The following is a 23,915-nucleotide window of genomic DNA, read 5'->3' as shown; positions in this document are numbered from 1 at the left end:
CAAAATAATGTGCTATAATTTCATTACCATGTCATTCAAGGTTGATAAGCACAATTTGTATCTCCTTAAAACAAAATAACGATGATAAAATAAAAAATAAATAAATTTTCCAGGAAAACAGATCAAAACAGGGCAATAATTAAGGAGAATTAGCCAATATGACTAAAATGTCCAGGTGGACACTGTCAAAACGGCAATCAAGAAATGAACCGATGACTTTAACCCTCGTAAGTACACATTGCAGAACATAACATAATTTAGCAGTCAAAACGGATTCATCGTTGATTCAAACCTTTTGCAGCAGCTGTCAGGGTCGAGTAGAGTGCAGTCTGGATGGTGTAAAAGTTGCAGATGTCTGGTAGGCTGCCAACTCTCACGTATTGAGTGTGAGACTCACGCAATTGACACTTTTCACATGCTCTCACGCCACACATCCATTTTCTCAGGCACAGAAAAATTGCGGAGCAAAGAGGTACTTTTAATATTAAACTAATTCTCAGCTATTAGATTCCGTCAATTTTATTACGAAATTCAGACAAAAATACGTTTGGCGCTTGTAAATGTGACGTGACAGATCGCTGAGCGCCTCAGTTCAAGTGCACGTGAACCGATCATCTGTTACTTTTTTTATTTAAAGATGAGGTAGGCTACAACTTACTGAAAGTATACATAATATCGGCCAATTAGTGTTTTTCAACCACGGAAAGAGGTCAATATAACAGCAGGAGAACAATTATGTCACATAACGTTACATTTACCTCAGGAAAGCCATTTAATGACCATGTTAATTGAATAGAAAAAATAGCTAGAGAGGAGATTTTGCTGAGCACTATATTACTTATTTATTATATTTTTACTTATGTCATTAAATAATTGTTATTATAACAAAAACTGCATTATATTTAATTTAATTTGTTATTTTTAACCTTTAATAATACCAGCAGATTGGGCCCTCTGTTTACAGCATTAGGTGAGATTTATTTTTTAAAATAAAATTTAAAATAAACATGTTCAACAAATTCAAAGTCAATATTGAATCAAAATCGGAATCAAATCACAAGAATGGAATTGAAATCTTGAATTTTTTGTCAAGCAATAATAAAAACTGTATCCTACCAGTCATTGTAGGCTACAATGTAAACAAAAGTTGGCAGCCCTGGGCTAGTGTGCACATGACCATGGCCAGGAGTCGTCCCATATTTGATTTCAATTCAAGTCATTCAACTGTGCTCTCCTCTCAGAGTTATATTCACCATCGAGTGATCTCCCTCCACATGTGTACGTTTTTAGAGTTGCTCACTATCTCACTCTTTACTGTAGATACAACTTAACTTACTGTATATAGTAGGCTATGTCACTTTGCTCAGCGATCACTTGACAGCTACAACTTCTCGCGCTCAATCGCGTCTGCCTGCGGATCGCTGATTGGCTAAAAGTGCGTGCTCGTCGGTGATGTCAACACTAACGCCAGCTGACTCTGCATGGGCGTGTGTGTACAGTAATGTCATGATGACTGATTTTATGGACTACATGCACACTTTAGTTTCGTTTTTTAACCAATTAGACTTTAAAATGTAGATGTTTGAAAACCGCCGAACTGACCCCAAATCAGCCCAAATTTTGTCCACCTGCCCAAACCCTTTTTTACCCGCACAATCAAATTCAAAACCGCCCAATCTGGCAACACTGAGTGAGAGCGGTGTGTGTGTGTGAGACGCACAGTAAGAGCAGTGTGTGTGTGTGTGTGTGTGTGTGAGAGCAAACGCACCGTCTATGGCGCCGGTGTGGGCCTTTCCCGGAGAGATGAAGATGATCTTGAAGCGCGAGAGCAGCCGGACCAGCGAGAGTGTGGTGGTGTACGGGATCCCCTGATAACTCTGCACACACACACACACACACACACACACAGCTCACAATCACAACACTACATCATCAACACACTAATTTACCAAAGTCGGTTTTACATTCTCACTCTTCTGGATTTTAACAGTTAAATCAAATGCAAAGTAACCAAAAAGCAAGTCTAATTAATTGAAAATGATCTTAAACAATTTAACAATTTATTACCATTTTGGTATACCCTTATGTATAATGCATTATAAAGGTATTCATTACATACATTATAATGCATTATATCTTTTCAGAAATAATTGTAACCAAAATTAAAATGCATTATGATATTTGCAGATTCTGAAATTGGTTGTTTATCATGTGTATTAATGTATTATACTGTGTTCAATGATTAGACAAGTATTATAACTGTAGTTAGAAGGTAAGTCATTATAAAGTGCATTACAAGGCATAATTAATGCATTAAAAAACTTTTATAATGCATTATACATAAAGGCTTTAAGTAAAGATTTACCAAAATGTTCAGGGCCCCGTGAAATACGCTTGATTTTTACTCAAATTCTGTTTTATTCCAAATTGTGTGTTTTCCATTTTAATGGTTTAATTAGGTTTTAATAATCAAAAAGCATGTCGAATCAACTGAACTGATCAGATTTAACAACTTAATAAGATATTACAACAGGGCCTTATGACTTTTTTCTCCAAAAATTCTATTTTGAGTTTTAATTTTTTTGGATTTATGATTTTCATTCACATATAAACTGATCAATGATTATATGTGTGAATAAAAGCCTAAATTAAATTAAACCCGTTTATCATTTAAAGCGATCTTGGATTCATGTGGATTTGTTTTACTATCTCTTTGTGAAACAGAGTTTCAAATGTTACAGATACCTGCTGTTTTTTTATTTTATTAAAAAAATATTCGATATTATAATATTTTTTATTTGACAGCCCTAGTCCATATTGTGATTTGACTGAGTGTGCAGCTCTACTTTTGATTTAAACACACAAAATTTTATTTGTATGACTGTAAAGCGTGATTCGCTCCGTGTTTTCCGCCTGGCGTGAACCGTAGGGCCGCACTGATCTCGCTAGCAGAGCTGTGAATAATGATGGACATACTTCTCCCGAGTGGTTTTTGATCCCAGTGATGCCCAGATTCAGACCCAGCTTGTTGAGCTCGTTGTTCCCGCAGGCTAAAACCTTCCCAGAATCGGTGAGGAAGAAGGTGCCGTCGCTGCCGCAGAACACAGAGGTGATGATCCCACCTTTAGGAACCTCCACCTACCGTTAGTCAACACATTAGCCTACAGTGAGCCATACATTCACCACAGCATTCATGAATCTTTGTTAACACTCGTTAATAAAAACACAGCGGTTCACAGGGTTCGTACAGACACTGTAAAATAAAATTCCAGGACTTTCAAGGACTTTAAGCACTACTTTTGGGGGTTTTCAAGGACTACAATCAGAGATTTCACTTATCAAACAATATCTTTATTATCTTTCAAATTCTAAAAAAGGTAAACAGATAAATAAAAATATTCTAATAAAGTGCAGCACATGCAATGACTGTGGCAACTTTAACCATATGACAAAGATGTCACTTTCCATATTCAAACTGATTTTTTTTTTTGCCATGAATATATGATTGACCTGAAGAATGAAAGCTGTATCACATACTTGGATATTTATATGAGCAATATCACGTTCATAGCCATGCAAAATGTTTATGTATATATATATATATATGTATATATATATATATATATATATATATATATATATATATATATATATATATATATATATATATATCAGACAGGCTGCAGCGTTACTTTTGCATGAAACTATTGTGTATCATCGAAAAAATGTACACTAATTTCATACAAGTACTTTAAGTACCTTTCATAAATATGATTGTTTTCAAGGGTTTTCCAAGACTTACATTTCAAAAAGTCAATTTCAAGCACCTTGTACGAACTCTGTTAGCTAGTTCACGTCAGCTCAGGTTCATTAAATCATATTACCAGATACAACTCTTGATTTTAATAATGTATTAGTAAATGTTGAAGTGAACCTTAACTGAGATTTATAAATACTTGAGGTGTGTTTTTCATTGTTAGATCATGTTAATGAAGGATTCTTGATTCGAGGGCAATGGTGAAACATGAGTGAAGTTTCTCTCACTTGCATTGGAGAAGAGAAATCATCCTCGCAGTCCAAACCCAGTCGACCTGCGGAGGGAAACGCCGTCAGTGTCACTCAACAGCAGTGATGCCACAGGAAGCCAGTGTGGTCATGTGACTCACTCAACAGCACCAGAGCCCGTCTACGGAGAGCCTGGCCACTCCCTATTAAGTCCTATTGTACCGAATTGTGGTTGTAGTTCCACCAGAGCTCCACTGGGGGCGATCGCCATGAGGGCAGAATGAATGGGAGTCTATGGGGCTAGACGGCTAAATTTGTCTCTTTCATCCGATTGCCGTTGAGAAATCTCAGATTTGAATGTAGGTTTTGCAATTCAGTTCAATTTGGAGTTCAACATGGGTTATAGGTTGAAAGTTGAATGAACGAGTACTTATGTCCTTTCGATTTCTTACAGGTTGAGTTGTTGTTGCCCATAACACGCTAGCATTCTGCTAATGAACGCTGATTGGTCAGTGAAGGACTGATTACGACCAGAGATACCGCTTGATGGCATCGTGGCATCCGAAGCGGGACCAGAAACAAACAAAACAAAAACTCTTCTAGCACGTGTATTTACCTGTGTCAGCTGTGTTGTGTGTTTACCTGTGTCAGCTGTGTTGTGTGTTTGCCTGTGTCAGCTGTGTTGTGTGTTTACCTGTGTCAGCTGTGTTGTGTGTTTACCTGTGTCAGCTGTGTTGTGTGTTTGCCTGTGTCAGCTGTGTTGTGTGTTTGCCTGTGTCAGCTGTGTTGTGTGTTTGCCTGTGTCAGCTGTGTTGTGTGTTTACCTGTGTCAGCTGTGTTGTGTGTTTACCTGTGTCAGCTGTGTTGTGTGTTTGCCTGTGTCAGCTGTGTTGTGTGTTTGCCTGTGTCAGCTGTGTTGTGTGTTTACCTGTGTCAGCTGTGTTGTGTGTTTGCCTGTGTCAGCTGTGTTGTGTGTTTACCTGTGTCGGCTGTGTTGTGTGTTTGCCTGTGTCAGCTGTGTTGTGTGTTTGCCTGTGTCAGCTGTGTTGTGTGTTTGCCTGTGTCAGCTGTGTCGTGTGTTTGCCTGTGTCAGCTGTGTTGTGCGTTTGCCTGTGTCAGCTGTGTTGTGCGTTTGCCTGTGTCAGCTGTGTTGTGCGTTTCCCTGTGTCAGCTGTGTTGTGCGTTTCCCTGTGTCAGCTGTGTTGTGCGTTTCCCTGTGTTGTGCGTTTGCCTGTGTCAGCTGTGTTGTGCGTTTGCCTGTGTCAGCTGTGTTGTGCGTTTGCCTGTGTCAGCTGTGTTGTGCGTTTGCCTGTGTCAGCTGTGTTGTGCGTTTCCCTGTGTCAGCTGTGTTGTGCGTTTGCCTGTGTCAGCTGTGTTGTGCGTTTGCCTGTGTCAGCTGTGTTGTGTGTTTGCCTGTGCTGTGTTGTGTGTTTGCCTGTGTCAGCTGTGTTGTGCGTTTGCCTGTGTCAGCTGTGTTGTGCGTTTGCCTGTGTCAGCTGTGTTGTGCGTTTGCCTGTGTCAGCTGTGTTGTGCGTTTCCCTGTGTCAGCTGTGTTGTGCGTTTGCCTGTGTCAGCTGTGTTGTGCGTTTGCCTGTGTCAGCTGTGTTGTGCGTTTGCCTGTGTCAGCTGTGTTGTGCGTTTGCCTGTGTCAGCTGTGTTGTGCGTTTGCCTGTGTCAGCTGTGTTGTGCGTTTCCCTGTGTCAGCTGTGTTGTGCGTTTGCCTGTGTCAGCTGTGTTGTGTGTTTGCCTGTGTCAGCTGTGTTGTGCGTTTGCCTGTGTCAGCTGTGTTGTGCGTTTCCCTGTGTCAGCTGTGTTGTGCGTTTGCCTGTGTTGTGCGTTTGCCTGTGTCAGCTGTGTTGTGCGTTTGCCTGTGTCGGCTGTGTTGTGCGTTTGCCTGTGTCGGCTGTGTTGTGCGTTTGCCTGTGTCAGCTGTGTTGTGCGTTTGCCTGTGTCAGCTGTGTTGTGCGTTTGCCTGTGTCAGCTGTGTTGTGTGTTTGCCTGTGTCAGCTGTGTTGTGCGTTTGCCTGTGTCAGCTGTGTTGTGCGTTTGCCTGTGTCAGCTGTGTTGTGTGTTTGCCTGTGTCAGCTGTGTTGTTGATTCCTCGAGAGAAAAGAAAGTGCAGAGCGCGAAAGCACCAGAGCGACTGAAGGATTGCCGTAAAGCAGTATCTCTGGTCGTACGATGTGTATGACGTCATTAACATTTTAAAAGACTTTTTAAAGCAAATAAGTGACTCTAAAAAAGCTAACACCCAGCAATGTGTAATTTCTTTGCATCTCCTTTCGAATACAACATTCAAATTACTAGAAAAAAAATTATATCCTGAGAAACGTGGATTTTTATTTGTATAGCGCCATAGACCTCCATTCATCCTGCACTCGTCCTGTGAGCGCCCTCATGTGGAGCCAGAGTGGAACTGCAACCAGTTCAGAAGCCGGAAGTGTACTGAGAGTGGAAGCTCTCCCCTTATTAGACATTCTCTGACAGCAGTGATGTCACAGGAAGTCAGTGCGGTCATGTGATGCGCTCACCGTGCTCTCCGCATCCCCAGGAATAGATGTCCCCGCTCTGGGTCAGCGCCACCACGTGATTGTCCCCGCAGGACACCTGTCTGACGGGCCGCTCCTGGAAGAACTCCAGCAGCACCGGCTCCAGCACCTCCATGCCGTGCTCGTTCTCCACACCCAGGCAGCCATAGTAGTCCGAGCCGAACATGTACATCTGGTCCTCGTCTGGCAGAGGAACGTGAGAGAGCACACGTGTGTCATTACTGGACAAAGAACCCACGTGAACCACACGGCACACGCTCCTCCCAGTGTCTCTACAAACAATTCATTTCTATTTTGTATTTGATTTGATTATATTTAGGCACCTATTGTAATCTTTGCCGTTCTTATTATTCTTCCCTTCCTTCCGCTCTGGAAGTCTATGGCAGCCAGAGCCGATCAGCCCTATACGCTCACACACACACTACGCAAGCTGCGGAGGCCCCGGAAAATACTCCAGGTGTGTTTGCGCTGGTCTGAGATGTCAGGGAGTGTGTGTTGCGCTGGTCTGAGATGTCAGGGAGTGTGTGTGTCAGGGAGTGTGTGTTGCGGTGGTCTGAGATGTCAGGGAGTGTGTGTTGCGGTGGTCTGAGATGTCAGGGAGTGTGTGTTGCGCTGGTCTGAGATGTCAGGGAGTGTGTGTGTCAGGGAGTGTGTGTTGCGGTGGTCTGAGATGTCAGGGAGTGTGTGTTGCGGTGGTCTGAGATGTCAGGGAGTGTGTGTTGCGCTGGTCTGAGATGTCAGGGAGTGTGTGTTGCGCTGGTCTGAGATGTCAGGGAGTGTGTGTTGCGGTGGTCTGAGATGTCAGGGAGTGTGTGTTGCGCTGGTCTGAGATGTCAGGGAGTGTGTGTTGCGGTGGTCTGAGATGTCAGGGAGTGTGTGTTGCGCTGGTCTGAGATGTCAGGGAGTGTGTGTTGCGCTGGTCTGAGATGTCAGGGAGTGTGTGTTGCGGTGGTCTGAGATGTCAGGGAGTGTGTGTTGCGCTGGTCTGAGATGTCAGGGAGTGTGTGTTGCGCTGGTCTGAGATGTCAGGGAGTGTGTGTTGCGGTGGTCTGAGATGTCAGGGAGTGTGTGTTGCGCTGGTCTGAGATGTCAGGGAGTGTGTGTTGCGCTGGTCTGAGATGTCAGGGAGTGTGTGTTGCGCTGGTCTGAGATGTCAGGGAGTGTGTGTGTCAGGGAGTGTGTGTTGCGGTGGTCTGAGATGTCAGGGAGTGTGTGTTGCGCTGGTCTGAGATGTCAGGGAGTGTGTGTTGCGCTGGTCTGAGATGTCAGGGAGTGTGTGTTGCGCTGGTCTGAGATGTCAGGGAGTGTGTGTTGCGCTGGTCTGAGATGTCAGGGAGTGTGTGTTGCGCTGGTCTGAGATGTCAGGGAGTGTGTGTGTCAGGGAGTGTGTGTTGCGCTGGTCTGAGATGTCAGGGAGTGTGTGTTGCGCTGGTCTGAGATGTCAGGGAGTGTGTGTTGCGCTGGTCTGAGATGTCAGGGAGTGTGTGTTGCGCTGGTCTGAGATGTCAGGGAGTGTGTGTTGCGCTGGTCTGAGATGTCAGGGAGTGTGTGTGTCAGGGAGTGTGTGTTGCGGTGGTCTGAGATGTCAGGGAGTGTGTGTTGCGCTGGTCTGAGATGTCAGGGAGTGTGTGTTGCGCTGGTCTGAGATGTCAGGGAGTGTGTGTTGCGCTCACCGGTGACGCAGGCGGTGAAGTCGGCCCCGCAGGACACCTGTCGGATGGCTTTACCCTGCAGACGCTCCACGCGCCGGGGCTGGCGGTACGAGGCCTGGTCTCCGTGACCCAGCTGACCCACCATCTTCGCTCCTCCCTGAACGCTCTGCACACACACACACACACACACACACACACACACACACACACACACACAGGAGATCAGATCCCAACACTCTTCGTTACCAGCACTAAACAGGCCGTCAATCTGTTTCTTGGTTTTGTTTTCATTTCTACTTTATTCTGCTCTGCTTTTTATCTCTATTTTATTTAATTGTTTTCTTTATTTTGAATGAATGGGATCGGGACTCAAACCAGTGTTATTTCAGTATCATTGAAATACTATTATAGTTTTTATAAATAGTTAAATTCGTTTTTTTTTTTTTTTTCAATTGTTAATGTCTATATAGTTTTTATGTTTAGTTATTTTAGTACATCAAGTTAAAATACATGAACTTGCTAGAAAAAATAAGTCATTTTTACATAGTTTACATTTTATTTCAGTTAACGTTTGTTTTAATTTTTAAAGAATTTTTTAATAGTTTTAGTTTACTAGAATACTACATGAAGTAGGAGTAGGTTACTATAACTATAATACTCAGAGATATTTAGTTTCACTTGCTAATAAGCAGTAAAAAATGTTTATAAAAATAAAAAATTCGCAAAATTACAGAAAATACTCCAGTCAGTCACACAGAGCGGCGAAAGTGCTTAACCCTCAATGCATGAATGTTTCGTCAATCATTATTGCATATTCATGTCTTTAGCGACCCGGATCTATCGATATCGAACACGGATCATGAACTACAACTGATGCAATAGTATAAAACTCTCCTGATATTTTAATGAAGGCATGAATGCAATTACAACGCCATATATAATGTTATGAGATAATGTTAGAATAAAAATGTTCAATAGAGAAATATGAAATGATGGTAAAAACAAAGTGATACTTTAGTTTAAAGCGTTAAAAAGCATAACTAAAACCGCCAGTAAGTCACTGTCTGGAGTGAGTCACTCCACGTGTTAATGAATGAATGAATTAAGTAATTGGCTGCATTTATGAAGGATTTATTGAATCATTGACTCATGATTAGTTCAAAGCCGCAGATTCGTTCACAAACACTGGTGTTCTGCTACAATACTGGTTAAAATATACGTCACTTAATATTAGCTTTTTGTTTGTAGAACTGTTGCATAAAATCAATGTCGAGTAGATATTCGGGGAAAAATTGCATTCTCGCTAGAGTAACATAATCAACATTAAAAACAATATCAACTCACACAGGATATGTTTCTGTATCTGTAGAGTTTGGGTCTTTAATCTATGCACAGTCTGTGTCTATACGTGTTCTTCATGCTAGTAAGAGCTAAATCCCCACTCGTACAGGGGTATACTGTGGAGAACGGCAGTAATGCAGCGTGATTTGCTAAGGCATCATATCTGCACACAACAGGTCACATGTGCTCGTGTGGATGCAGTGAGTATTACAGCAAAAGATGAGGTCATTTGATTGGATGTCAAGCATTTACGGCATATTACCTGTTAGAAATACATGCTCAGTTTTAATGTTATTCTAAGAATTAAATGAACAGCAGAACCAGAAACACCAGCGATTTCAAAGCGTGTTTTTGAGACTGTCTTTGGTTCACTGCAGTTTTAAGGAGGAAATACTCAGCAATGGAGTCGACTTATGAATTTACACATGGTTTGTCTTAAAGCATATTAAAAACACCACATAGACACATAAACAACATTAAACGCTGGATTTACACCACAGGGGGACTTATCCTAACCGCTTCTTAATTTGAACCCTAGTCAGTTTGGGAAACTCTAATCAGCACCTCAGGTCCAGTTATTTATGTATTTGATCATCAGGCATTATGATGAACTAAAGCTCACAGAAATGGACCAGGGTGATTATCAGCGCTGGTTTAGAGGATGCTTACGGCCCAGGTGTACAGCTCCTTCTCGACAGTGACCACTGCGAAGTGTGTTTCTCCGGCGCAGACGTGCTGAGCGCTGCTGCCGCCCTTAAACATGTCCAGCTTCTGCGGGGTGAACTTCCCCCCGCCCCAGAAATACACCTCTCGCGAGCGGGTCGTCACCACCGCCACCGACGTCTCCGTCGCCGTGCTCAGCCTGGGGCCACACACACTCACAGTCAATCAGTTCACATGAGGAGAGCGACAGAAGCAGTGAAACAAGAGGACAACAGTGTGTACGTGCTGTGACCCTTCCCAGTTCAGTCTAACGCATAACACACGACACACACAGCAGGACTGCAGAGAGAGCAAAGGCTGCTGGGAATGAGGCGTCACTCACTTGGGCTTCCTGATGGCGGAGTTCAGCGTCGCAACCCTCTCCTCCAGCTCTCTGAACACACACACACACACACACACAACATCCTCACTCACTGCACAACTCACAGCTCAACACACAATTACATTAAATACTAATTAAAGCAAATAAATACAATATAATATAATTAGAAAAATAAATAAATAGAGTAAACAAATAAAAATATAAAAAACAAAAATATAAAAATAAATATAAAAATTATAAATACAATACAAATAAAAACATAAAATATTAAAATACAAAAATAAAATAAATTAAACTAAATGAATACTACAATAAATCAACACAAAAAATAGCTATAAATACAAATTTGTAATAAATTAAATTAATAAACAAAGTAAATTAATGAAATTAATACAAATTGAATGATTAAATATATAAATAAATAATTAAATAAATGTAAAATAAACAAACAAATTACTAAATAAAAAACAAATCACAACAAATAAATAAATAAATAAAAAACTGAATAAACAAAAAATATTAAAATACAATTTTTATTAATTCAATTAAACTAAATAAGTACAATAAAAAATAAAAAATACAATAAATAAACAAATAAATACAATAAATAAATAATTAAAATAAAAATTAAATAAATGTAATTTAATTCATAAAATGTATGAAATTAATAAATTAATAAATTAACGAAATTAATAAAAAATTAATAAATAAATAAAATAATTTAAATACAATTCATATAATAAATAAAATAAAAATGTAAATAAATGTAAAATAAATAGACAAACAAAATAATAAATAAAATAATAAACGTTTAATATTTAACCTTTGGGAATAATAGTAATGCCGAGAAACTCCTCAAAAGAGAGTCCCGGATGCGAGGGTACATGTGTTTAAAGAGTGAAATGTGCGCTGGATCGACTCACGCTCGGACTCGAGAGATCACGGGCCGCTCTAAAATCTGCTCCGCCGTCGGCCTCTTCTCAGGGTCCTTTAACACACACACACACACACACACACACACACATCATGACATCACTACAGGCATGATTGACAGGCACAGTGAGCCGTCGCACTTTCAGCTACCTGATCTAAACACTCGTACACCATCTTGATGAGGTCAGACGTGTAGATGTCCGAGTTGATCTCCATCGTCCAGTTGCCCTGCACGATCTTCACACACAGGTTCAGGGCATTCTGGGAAACACATCAGCACATGTGGTTGAGTGGTTTCCAGTCTAACGGAGGAGAATGAGTGAATGTTTCGGGCGATTACCGTGGCCTCAAAGGTCCTGGTGAGGGTCAGCAGCTCGAATAACACACACCCCATGGCCCAGATGTCGGACTTAAAGTTGTACTTTACTCCCTGACACAGCTCAGGAGACATGTAGTATGGAGTCCCCACACACTAGACATCAGAAGAAGAAGAAACACTTCATATTTGACTATTCATGTCCTCATTTATTATTCATTATTGCACTGTTTTTATTCCTGCATTGTCTATTCTAGTTGTGCTATTTATTGACGAAGCTGCTGAGACATACACTCTAGTTTCTCATGTTTTATTGGTTAATGTTTCTATCCTGTGTTTTGACCGGGACCTTAATACTTCATTTTTCCTTCATGTAAAGATGTGTATGGAATGACAATAAAAGACCCGTGACCCTTGAAGAAGTATCTGTCATTGTTAGTTAATGTTAACAAATGAAACATTATTGTAAAGTGTCAACCATAAAATATTTCACTTTTTTACTGTTTTATTTAGACTGTTTCTATATTAAAATTATGGATGCATTTTAATTTAGCATTTTAATGACTTAATATTTAACCCTAACTGTTTTTTGTTTTGTTTTTACCCTACACTGCAAAAACTCAAATCTAAGAAAGTTAAAAAATATATATTTCTAGAAAATATGTCTTGTTTTTTATGCTATAAAAGATAAAAGGTCTTTTAAAATATTGCACACTAGACTATAAACCTTTATTTAAGAAAATTGGTGTTAATTTTAGCTCATTTTGAGGAAGATTTGACCAGAAACAAGTGAAAGTAAAGTGCAAGTTGTGGTGCATGTTGTTGTGCTTTTTTTAAGAATAATATCACCCCTAAAAATGATAATTTCAAGAATCTTAATTAAGAAAGGTCAAATCTTTCTTTTTTGTTACACTGCAAAAAAGTGTCCTTCTTGAAACAAGCAAGATGCACTTAAATCTAGGTAAAGTCATCTAAAACTTTACATTTTATTGTGATGTTTTAAGAATTTCCATCTATTTCAGGTTATTGTGTATCTTAAAAATGTTTAATAAAAACTGTATTTAAGGTTAAATATTCTAGTTAATGCAATATTCAATAAAATTACTTATTATTTAATGATTATAAAAAGTAAAAACTGCAGTTTTAAGCATGTTTGTCTAGTTTCAAGATCCAATAGCATTTATTAGTGACTGGATATTTATTCTATTTTGCTTGATTTTAGTTCACTTGGCCTATATTAAAGTGCATCATGCTTGTTTCAAGAAGGGCATTGTTTGCAGTGTGGAGAGTCTGGGAAACTCTAATCAACACCTCAGGTCAAATAAAGCACACAGAACTGGACCAGGGTTATTATTATAGTTCACTAAAACTACAACTACAACCATTACAAAAAATAAAAAACGCCTGTTACATGAAATAAAAGAAACTTAACTGAAATAAAATAAAATAAAATATATTAAAAAATATATATATTTTATTTCAGCTACTTAAGGCAACATTTTTAATAATAATAAATGACAAAAACAACATGAAATTGGAAAATATATAAAAATAAAAACATTTGAAATATTTGAAATATTAAAGGCGCACTATGCAGTTTCTGTTTTTTTCAAACAGCGCCCCCTAGAGTCGCTGTGGAGGACGTGTATTTAACGTTACTGTCGTAAATACCACTCACGCAGAGCCGTCTCTGCACTCTTCCGACCGCGCTTTCTCCGTTTTCTTCGTCGACTCTGCCATGATTCACGTCTGAAATGCGTGCTAGTGTCTTCCATTGAGGCTGCTTCATGTGTTGTTGATGTATGTGACGTCGTGCCGTAAAGCAAGTTGTGATTCTCGCGAGATTTGTCGGGACGCCACCTCTCAGACCTGCATTGCTGGTTTTGCCAGCGGCGCCGCCTCCCCCCACTTTGCTATCGGGATGATTCACTCTACTACGAGTTTGTTTACCATCGAAATGACTTCGAAGCTGTTATATTAAGGTACAAATCTTGCATAGTGTGCCTTCAATGCCAAGTTTGACGTTGTTTGGATGAGAAATGCAAAAGATATCGTTAAATATATCATTTTTAGAAGGTTGTATCGGTCAAAGAAGCCCCAAGAAGGTTGTGGTTTAAAAATAAACATTCTGACATAAACACTCTGTCAGCTACACTGTTTACTTCTGAATATTATAGTTTGGTTCCAAATCGTGATAAAAATAACATAAAAAATTCAAATCCAGATTTTGATTTTCAACGATTTATTATAAAAACGGATTATTTTTCCCCAAAAATGCAATAAATTCATGACACTTTTTTTTTTTCAAAATGCAAATAATCCATTGAATCAATATAAAAGTTATTTTTTATCATATTGAAACTGTTGAAATCAGCCATTGCTAAGAAATATCTCCTGAACTTTTTTGACGGCGATCAGCTCACAAAAACTGATTTTGCACACACTTTGCACTGCTCCCTGAATCGCAACGCGCTTATTCATTTGTGGATGTTAACTGAATCTGTAAGTCAGCTATGCTGTTTACTTCTGAATATTATATTTCATTCTGGTGCGCTTAACGTTATCGCTACTGTGTAATAGTAGCCTATGCTATTCACCAACTAAACATATCCTTTTCAGTGTGTTCACAGCCTCTTTCACGGGCATCATTTGTAGTTGCCTATTCACAAACTGTTTGCTCAAGCATAGCGTTTTCACAGGCATTTTGCACTAGTAATAATAATATTATAATGACCCTGCATGATTGAGCAAACTCACAGTTTCAGCCATGGAATACTGCGAGTCCAGCTTCTTGGCCAGCCCATAATCACCCAGCTTGATCAGGTTGGTTTTAGTGAGGAAGATGTTCAGCGTTTTGATGTCCCTTCAAACACAAACACACACACACACACACTATTCACAGAGCTGTTAAACCCTGCTGTAATCAACATAATCAACTGATTATAATACAAAGTAGTTCTTTGTGACTAATTTAATTTTAGTTTTGATTTTGGCTTCCAACGACGAATATGAAAACTTTGGAATTTTAGATTCATGCATTCAATCTAAGAGTGACAGCAGCCTAATATACCTGCTGTGTCGTTAATGCTAATTAAACGACAGAAGACAAACAGAAAAATCACTCACGGTTCATGACTGAGTAGCTTTAATAAGAGTCTTTAAGAATAATTATAATCGTAATGCTTAAACGCACACTTCGGGTCTTTATCGACCCGGGACGTCATTCACTACCCTCAACCTCATTCATCAGTGAAATTTACACATCAAGTATTCGTCAATCTAGTCATTATAAACAATATAACTAGAAAAATAGAAGAACGTCTGTTTTCTAATGTTGTTTTTGTTATAAGCGTATAGGGTCGCTAGTACGGAAGAGGATTAGGGCCAAGCAATAATACAAAAATAAAACCATCTCGACATTAATTAAAGTCATAACAATGCGAGATTAAACTCGTTAAATTCCAAGAAAAAAAGTTGAAATACAATGTTCAGGCATGAAAACAGGTCAGGGGTAAAAAAGGTGAGAAGAATGCGGCATATATACCCCCTCCCCCCCAAAAAATAAATAAATAAATAAATAAATAAATGTAATGAGTGAGTAGGAACGCGTGAGAGTTAACACGAACAGCTGAAATAAGTACAAAATTCTAATTTATTAATAGAATTGAACTATACCCCACAGTGATGAATCAGAGGTGAAAGAACCAATGGGCCGCTGATCTACGCGTTTCATCGGGTGTTAGAGAAAAAAAACTATTTACTACTACTATTTATCACGCATTAAAAATGCCCCAAACCAGTCGTCTGTATGATAATCTGAAACAAGGACTGGTGGGCCGTTGTCCTGCTTCACTTCACAGATGCTGAGTGAAAGGAGAATTATAGAATGAAAGGATACTCATTTATATGACACTTTATTCATCAGGAGAACAGCTCGCTCAGCGCGTCATACGTCGTCCTTTCAGTTTCAGTTTTCAATCGATCAAGTTTTTTCACGTTCTCTCGATAAACCACCCCTTTCAATCCGATCGAAATTATTTGTAATAGAGCTGACACTTTGAGTTTTTAACGGGTTATGTTAAAGCCCTACTTATTATTAATGTTTTTATGAAATATCTCTAGTGAATGCATCATATCACCGTATTATTTATCGCCATGCCACAAATTAAAGCTTGGCGAGCCACATGAGGCTCGCGAGCCGCGCAATGAATAACACTGCACTGTTCCTACTCGCTCAGCACTCACGGCGCCCGCGCCCGCTCGCGATATTATCTCGCCCACTTCTATGCCAAAATTAAAAATAATGACATTGGCAACATCGCTGTCTGTATCTGACAGGACAGTTAACATTGTAAGCTAACTTACCTCAGGCTTGCTTTCCGACGTGCGGTACTTTGTTCGGCAGTGTGTCCAGTTGTCAGACTCGCGGTGTAAAAGACTTTGAAAACATTTCTGCCCTAACGTTACTCTGACTCATATTGGCTGTCATGTTCTGCACAAATCACGTAGGTGACCCTTTTAGGTTTTAAAACTGAGGAGTTTTCATGCCTGAATGTTGTTCTATAAATAAATTCTATTCGATATGTTCTATATTCTATTCAATATTCTTTTATCAAAATGTCCTCTAGTGGAAGCATTTGGTACTGCAGCCGAACAACATCACACTGAAAGATCGAGATATCAACCTCAAATTTTGAGCACAACTTGTTTATATTTATAGCTTTGATTCTCTCAGAGTTTTAGAGTAAAACATGTTTTTGAAAATATATATTTCATCTAAATGTGTGTGTGTGTGTGTGTGTGTGTGTGTGTGTTTACCTGTGGAGGACGCCGGCTTTATGAATGTGCGCCACAGCTGCGGTGATCTGATATAAGTACCACACCACCACCTGTGGATAACAGAAGCTCAGGTGTAAAGCAGCTCTGAGCTCAGGGTGTGTAACTCGTGAACTCATGAGCTCAGTGTGTGAGTGTGTGTAACCGTAACTCACCTCCTCTTTGAACAGCGCTCCTTTCTGCTGGTTGATCTTGTCATAAAGGTTTCCACCTGTACACACACACATTCAGGCCGTGTGAGTCACACATGAGTCTCTCTGATCGCTCGCGGGGTGTGTGTGAGTGAGTGTGTGTGAGTGAGTGTGTGCGAGTGAGAGTGTGCGACTGAGTGAGTGTGCGACTGAGTGAGTGTGTGAGTGAGAGAGTGTGCGAGTGAGAGTGTGTATGAGTGAGTGAGTGTGCGAGTGAGAGTGAGTGTGAGAGTGAGTGTACGTGAGTGAGTGTGCAGTACCGTTGCAGTACTCCAGCTCGATCAGCAGTGTGTTCTTGTCCAAGAAGTGGTTGAAGTACGCGATGATGTTGTTGTGCTGAAGGATGGAGAGGATGCTGATCTCGTTCATTACATCTCTGCGCTTCTTATCCGAGAGACAGTTCAGGTCGATCTCCTTCCACACCACCAGAGAGTTATCCTGCACAGAACCAGAGAGTTATCCTGCACACCACCAGAGAGTTATGGCTCTGCTCTGGTCTAAGTCAGCCTCAAATACACTTTTATAGAAGTTGGAAATAAAACAAAGACTACAGTAGTACAAGAAAACAATATTTCAGTCTATTAAGTTTACTTATATTTTTTTCTAAAAATGAACATTATTTCAAATAAAATGCACATACCCATTTAAGAAATAATCATTATCGGTATTGTTAAAATACAATAAAAAAGTATCTGTGTCGGTAAAATGAAACAAAAGTACCAGTATCGTAAAAATGCAACAAAAAGTATAGATGTAAAAATGCAACAAAAGTATCGGCATCATTAAAATGCAACAGAAGTATCAGTATCGTATAAATGCAACAAAATAATTGATATTGTTAAAATGCAACAAAAGTATCAGTACCGTATAAATGCAAAAAAGTATAGATATCGTTAAAATGCAAAAAAGTATAGATATCGTTAAAATGCAACAAAAGTATAGATATCGTTAAAATGCAAAAAAGTATAGATATCGTTAAAATGCAAAAAAGTATAGATATCGTTAAAATGCAACAAAAGTTTTGATATCGTTAAAATGCAACAAAAGTATAGATATCGTTAAAATGCAAAAAAGTATAGATATCGTTAAAATGCAACAAAAGTTTTGATATCGTTAAAATGCAACAAAAGTATAGATATCGTTAAAATGCAACAAAAGTATAGATATCGTTAAAATGCAACAAAAGTAGATACATTCAAAAAGCAAAAAAGTTTTGATATCGTTAAAATGCAACAAAAGTTTTGATATCGTTAAAATGCAACAAAAGTATGAATATCGTTAAAATGCAAAAAAAGTATGGATATCGTTAAAATGCAACAAAAGTTTAGATATCGTTAAAATGCAACAAAAGTATAGATATCGTTAAAATGCAACAAAAGTATAGATATCGTTAAAATGCAACAAAACTATAGATATCGTTAAAATGCAAAAAAGTGTAGATATTGTTAAAATGCAACAAAAGTTTAGATATCGTTAAAATGCAACAAAAGTTTTGATATCGTTAAAATGCAACAAAAGTAGATACATTCAAAAAGCAAAAAAGTTTTGATATCGTTAAAATGCAACAAAAGTTTTGATATCGTTAAAATGCAACAAAAGTATGAATATCGTTAAAATGCAAAAAAAGTATGGATATCGTTAAAATGCAACAAAAGTTTAGATATCGTTAAAATGCAACAAAAGTATAGATATCGTTAAAATGCAACAAAACTATAGATATCGTTAAAATGCAAAAAAGTGTAGATATTGTTAAAATGCAACAAAAGTTTAGATATCGTTAAAATGCAACAAAAGTTTTGATATCGTTAAAATGCAACAAAAGTATGAATATTGTTAAAATGCAACAAAAGTATAGATATCGTTAAAATGCAACAAAAGTTTAGATATCGTTAAAATGCAACAAAAGTATAGATATCGTTAAAATGCAACAAAACTATAGATATCGTTAAAATGCAACAAAACTATAGATATCGTTAAAATGCAAAAAAGTGTAGATATTGTTAAAATGCAACAAAAGTTTTGATATCATTAAAATGCAACAAAAGTTTTGATATCATTAAAATGCAACAAAAGTTTTGATATCGTTAAAATGCAAAAAAGTATAGATATCGTTAAAATGCAAAAAAAGTTTTGATATCGTTAAAATGCAACAAAAGTTTAGATATCGTTAAAATGCAAAAAAAGTTTTGATATCGTTAAAATGCAACAAAAGTTTAGATATCGTTAAAATGCAACAAAAGTAGACACATTCAAAATGCAACAAAAGTATAGATATCGTTAAAATGCAACAAAAGTATCAGTATCATTAAAATGTAAGTATCAGTATTGTGTCATATTTAAAAAGTGTGTTATCGCCCCTCCCTCAGCTGCAGAGTGGGCGTGGCTGGAATTCCCAAATCGGAGCAGAATTGAGTGACGTGTGCTCTTGATTGCTGCGGAATCGGAGCAGATGATAGATATTAATAAATATCACTCATATTGAGAGCTGCTGACCTCAGTGCGCCTGTAGAGAGTCGCTTCCCCAAAGGCGCCCTTTCCCAGCACTCGAATGGGGATGTAATGCAGTTTCTCCTCTTCTCCAGCGAAAGTTCCAGATGTTGTCGATCTTCCACTGACTGATTCACATCCAGTCTCTGAGTTTAAAGAGGCGTAATGCCTCTCATACTCCTCCAGAGACATCTTACTCTCTCACAGTAACGCGTGTTTAATCTGGGCCTGCTTCAGTTCACCTCACAGATCCACTCAAATCACACACATCTGCACTGCTAAACTCGCGCGTAAACACACACCCTCTTCTTCGTCTTTAAGTTGCATTAGATTAAACTACTTTCCTCGTGCCCCGTTTCTTCTTTCCCTAACTGAACTACACAAGACAAAGTTGCTGTTGGGAGTCATTTCCGATAGGGAATCGATTCATTTGTTTGTTTTGAACAATCACATATATTTATAAAGCGAATCAAATGAATCTTTGAGAGTCGACACAGGAGACAAACAACAAGCGATGCAGGAACCGGAAGTGACCAGAATTCACGATACTCACGGACTTTTATTTCAAAATAGAGCGCCAGCATAAAATCAATAGATTTTTTTATTATTATTATAACAAATGTAATAAATATTAATTGAAATATTTCGATAAACAATAATAAAATAATTAAATTTGGTTAAAAAATAATAAAATAAAAATGTTGGCTTCACAAACTCGTCAAGAAAAAAGTTTCAAAGTTTTCTTCAACATCACATGTGTAATGGTTGTGATCAATTCAATGCGAACTCATGAATGACTCAATTCAGTTTCAGAACACTTTCATTATATATTTATTTCGTGGAGCTGCTATGATTTCTAGTCGCACTCACTCATATTTGATTGTACAATACTGCTTAATGACTGGCATTCAAAAGTTATTGAAGTTTAATTCATGTATTTTAATATTTACGTACATGTACATTCATATTTATTTCAATATTACATTGATTTTATTATATATTAATAAAACATTTTGTACAAAATATTAACTTAAATTTATATCCTTCTTTAAAAAAAATATATGAATACGAATCACATAAACTAAATAGTCCTTTTTCCAATAAGATTTATACAAAATGTTTTATTAACCTCTAGTTGTTGTTTTTTTACTCATTTAAAATTCTTCATTCGTAAAATGAAAAATATGTAAGGATTATTCAATTTGATGGAATTTTATTATTAATCGGAATGCGTAAATCTTGAAACAATACTTTCTTTGAGTGTGTTTTTGACGCGATGTCCTCTATATTGTGTTGATCTGTGTCGACGGCTGTACATCAGCTCTGTCCATATGCATTACTGTACTTCATAACCGCTGACGAGTTTCTCATAAACAATCATATTACAGCGAGTAAATGAGCTGTCAGAATATGATCTGATGAGCTGAGGCAAACATCACACTTTCTGACAGAGACAATCAAGATCACACAGGACCAACAAACTCATTACAGCTGACACACATATGCAAATCAATATAGCTGAAACTATAGATGTGTTATAGTTAATAACCTTTAGGATATCAGTAATCCTATAAAGCCTGCTGGATCATATTCTGATTCACACATTCATAATTCCTCTAATGATCAACATGATCTGTTAAACCTCGATCTCCTCAGTCCGTCTGTCTCTGACTGATAGTTTAGACTGTTTTATCCAGTAAAAGTCTTTCAGTATAATTGTACAAGCGTCCTCCTTCAGCTCGAGCTTCACGAGTCTTTCTGTGTCAAATCTGCCCTGATTTATCAAGGAAACGCAAGAATAACTTTGATATTGTTAGTAATATTTCAGCTGGACTGAAGCAGCTTCGCTTTACTTGATTATCATACATCATTTATTATCATAATCATGAGTATCAAATATGATCATCAGGCTTTTGAGGAAGGTTTATTTGTTCATCTCTCAATCATCATTATATTGCATTGCATTATATGATTTAAAACTACAGATTTGATCATAAAACTAAGCATTTAAATATCAGCTTACTAAGACATATTATTGGCAGATATTGATATTTATATGCATTTTATGTAAGAATCTGCTATACTGTTATAAAGATCTTATTGATTTACATCAATATATAGTAGGCTATATAGTATTATTTCATAATATTTAATAATCTTGCAGCTTAATGTGATATTTTCAGAGAGCAACATTGACAGCTTCCACATGAGGGCGACACACTCCACTGAATACTGACTGTACTCTAACACACACACACACACGCACACACACGTGAAGAAAAGGGCGAAAGTTAAATTAAAGTTATAAAAGAAATGTAACATTAAAAATGCTTCTGTAATTTGTTCCTCATCATGTGTTTCAAACATCCTTCATAACTCAATTAGAGCATACATTTTTTTTATAATGAACCCAAAAATTAAAATTATATGAAATATTGTAATGAACTCGACTGCCAGTGATCGGCCTTCATGTGTGTCATTGGAAAAACCCAATCCCACACACAATATATATATATATATATATATGAAATAACTGTCTTCAGGTCCAAATATCTTTTTAAACTCGTTCTGAAATATGAACCAAAGCGAGATCATACATTATTAACCCTTACTGTCGCTATTCCAGAACATTTAAAGTCCCGCATGGATTCACTCTTCCATGTATATTTGTAGTTTATATATATATATATATATATATATATATATATATATATATATATATATATATATATATATATATATACATACACTCATATATAAAAATAGTATATAAAAAACATATTTGTTTTTGTGCAAAAAGCTTTATTAACATTATAAGTGAACCTCAAGGAGCATAGGCTAACATATAATATTAAAATAATAAACCTAAAATAATACTTTAAAAAATCCAAGACATGATCCCATTAAACTCTGAGGTTGTGTTGTTAAAAAATAATGTTTTGAAAAATTTTGGACCGATTTCCCCAACCAGCCTTAAACTACATGAAAGCATCAAGAAACGGTGAGTTTGACTGAATCGTGACGAGACGACCTTGAGGAACTGATCATTATGAACCTACAATAAGCATAATGGAAGATCATTATTTAATGTCTTTTGGAAGTTGCATTCACTTTTGCACTTTTAAAACACTTTTATGATGGACAGATGCACTTTTATGATGGATAGATGAACTTTTATGATGGACAGATGCACTTTTATGATGGACAGATGCACTTTTATGATGATAGATTCACTTTTATGATGGACAGATGCACTTTTATGATGGATAGATGCACTTTTATGATGGACTGATGCACTTTTATGATGGACAGATGCACTTTTATGATGGATAGATTAACTTTTATGATGGACAGATGCACTTTTATGATGGACAGATGCACTTTTATGATGGATAGATGAACTTTTATGATGATAGATGCACTTTTATGATGATAGATTCACTTTTATGATGGACAGATGCACTTTTATGATGGATAGATGCACTTTTATGATGGATAGATGCACTTTTATGATGATAGATGCACTTTTATGATGGACAGATGCACTTTTATGATGGACAGATGCACTTTTATGATGATAGATGCACTTTTATGATGATAGATTCACTTTTATGATGGACAGATGCACTTTTATGATGATAGATGCACTTTTATGATGGACTGATGCACTTTTATGATGGATAGATGCACTTTTATGATGGATAGATGCACTTTTATGATGATAGATGCACTTTTATGATGGATAGATGCACTTTTATCATGGATAGATGCACTTTTATGATGGATAGATGCACTTTTATGATGGATAGATGCACTTTTATGATGATAGATGCACTTTTATGATGGACAGATGCACTTTTATGATGATAGATGCACTTTTATGATGATAGATGCACTTTTATGATGGACAGATGCACTTTTATGATGGACAGATGCACTTTTATGATGATAGATGCACTTTTATGATGGACTGATGCACTTTTATGATGGATAGATGCACTTTTATGATGGACAGATGCACTTTTATGATGGATAGATGCACTTTTATGATGGACTGATGCACTTTTATCATGGACAGATGCACTTTTATGATGGATAGATGCACTTTTATGATGATAGATGCACTTTTATGATGGATAGATGCACTTTTATCATGGATAGATGCACTTTTATGATGATAGATGCACTTTTATGATGGATAGATGCACTTTTATCATGGACAGATGCACTTTTATGATGGATAGATGCACTTTTATGATGGACAGATGCACTTTTATGATGATAGATGCACTTTTATGATGGACTGATGCACTTTTATCATGGATAGATGCACTTTTATGATGAATAGATGCACTGTTATGATGGACAGATGCACTTTTATGATGGACAGATGCACTTTTATGATGGATAGATGCACTTTTATGATGGACAGATGCACTTTTATGATGGACAGATGCACTTTTATGATGATAGATGCACTTTTATGATGGACTGATGCACTTTTATGATGGACAGATGCACTTTTATGATGATAGATGCACTTTTATGATGATAGATTCA

General features: G+C 37.5%; 1 protein-coding gene across 1 annotated transcript in view; it reads right to left on the bottom strand.

Annotated features, from left to right (window-relative positions):
* Window positions 1-19,806, bottom strand: part of nek9 (NIMA related kinase 9) — a 33,508-nt gene extending 13,702 nt beyond the window's left edge. Inside the window, exons 1-15 of the mRNA XM_084096705.1 lie at window positions 19,362-19,806; window positions 17,129-17,306; window positions 16,833-16,888; window positions 16,660-16,730; window positions 14,599-14,704; window positions 11,866-11,997; window positions 11,676-11,786; window positions 11,516-11,580; window positions 10,593-10,643; window positions 10,217-10,409; window positions 8,228-8,372; window positions 6,537-6,737; window positions 4,045-4,091; window positions 2,977-3,138; window positions 1,769-1,877 (exon numbers count right to left, since the gene is read on the bottom strand). Of these exons, the coding sequence (XP_083952831.1) occupies window positions 1,769-1,877; window positions 2,977-3,138; window positions 4,045-4,091; window positions 6,537-6,737; window positions 8,228-8,372; window positions 10,217-10,409; window positions 10,593-10,643; window positions 11,516-11,580; window positions 11,676-11,786; window positions 11,866-11,997; window positions 14,599-14,704; window positions 16,660-16,730; window positions 16,833-16,888; window positions 17,129-17,306; window positions 19,362-19,547 (1,813 nt within the window). The 5' untranslated portion in view covers window positions 19,548-19,806. The remainder of the gene's footprint in view (window positions 1-1,768; window positions 1,878-2,976; window positions 3,139-4,044; window positions 4,092-6,536; window positions 6,738-8,227; window positions 8,373-10,216; window positions 10,410-10,592; window positions 10,644-11,515; window positions 11,581-11,675; window positions 11,787-11,865; window positions 11,998-14,598; window positions 14,705-16,659; window positions 16,731-16,832; window positions 16,889-17,128; window positions 17,307-19,361) is intronic.
* Between the last annotated feature and the right edge of the window lie 4,109 nt (window positions 19,807-23,915).

Source organism: Abramis brama (genome assembly GCF_963993115.1).
Source record: "Abramis brama genome assembly, chromosome: 21".
NCBI lineage: Eukaryota > Metazoa > Chordata > Actinopteri > Cypriniformes > Leuciscidae > Abramis > Abramis brama.
This window is presented reverse-complemented; position numbering and strand designations above follow the sequence as displayed.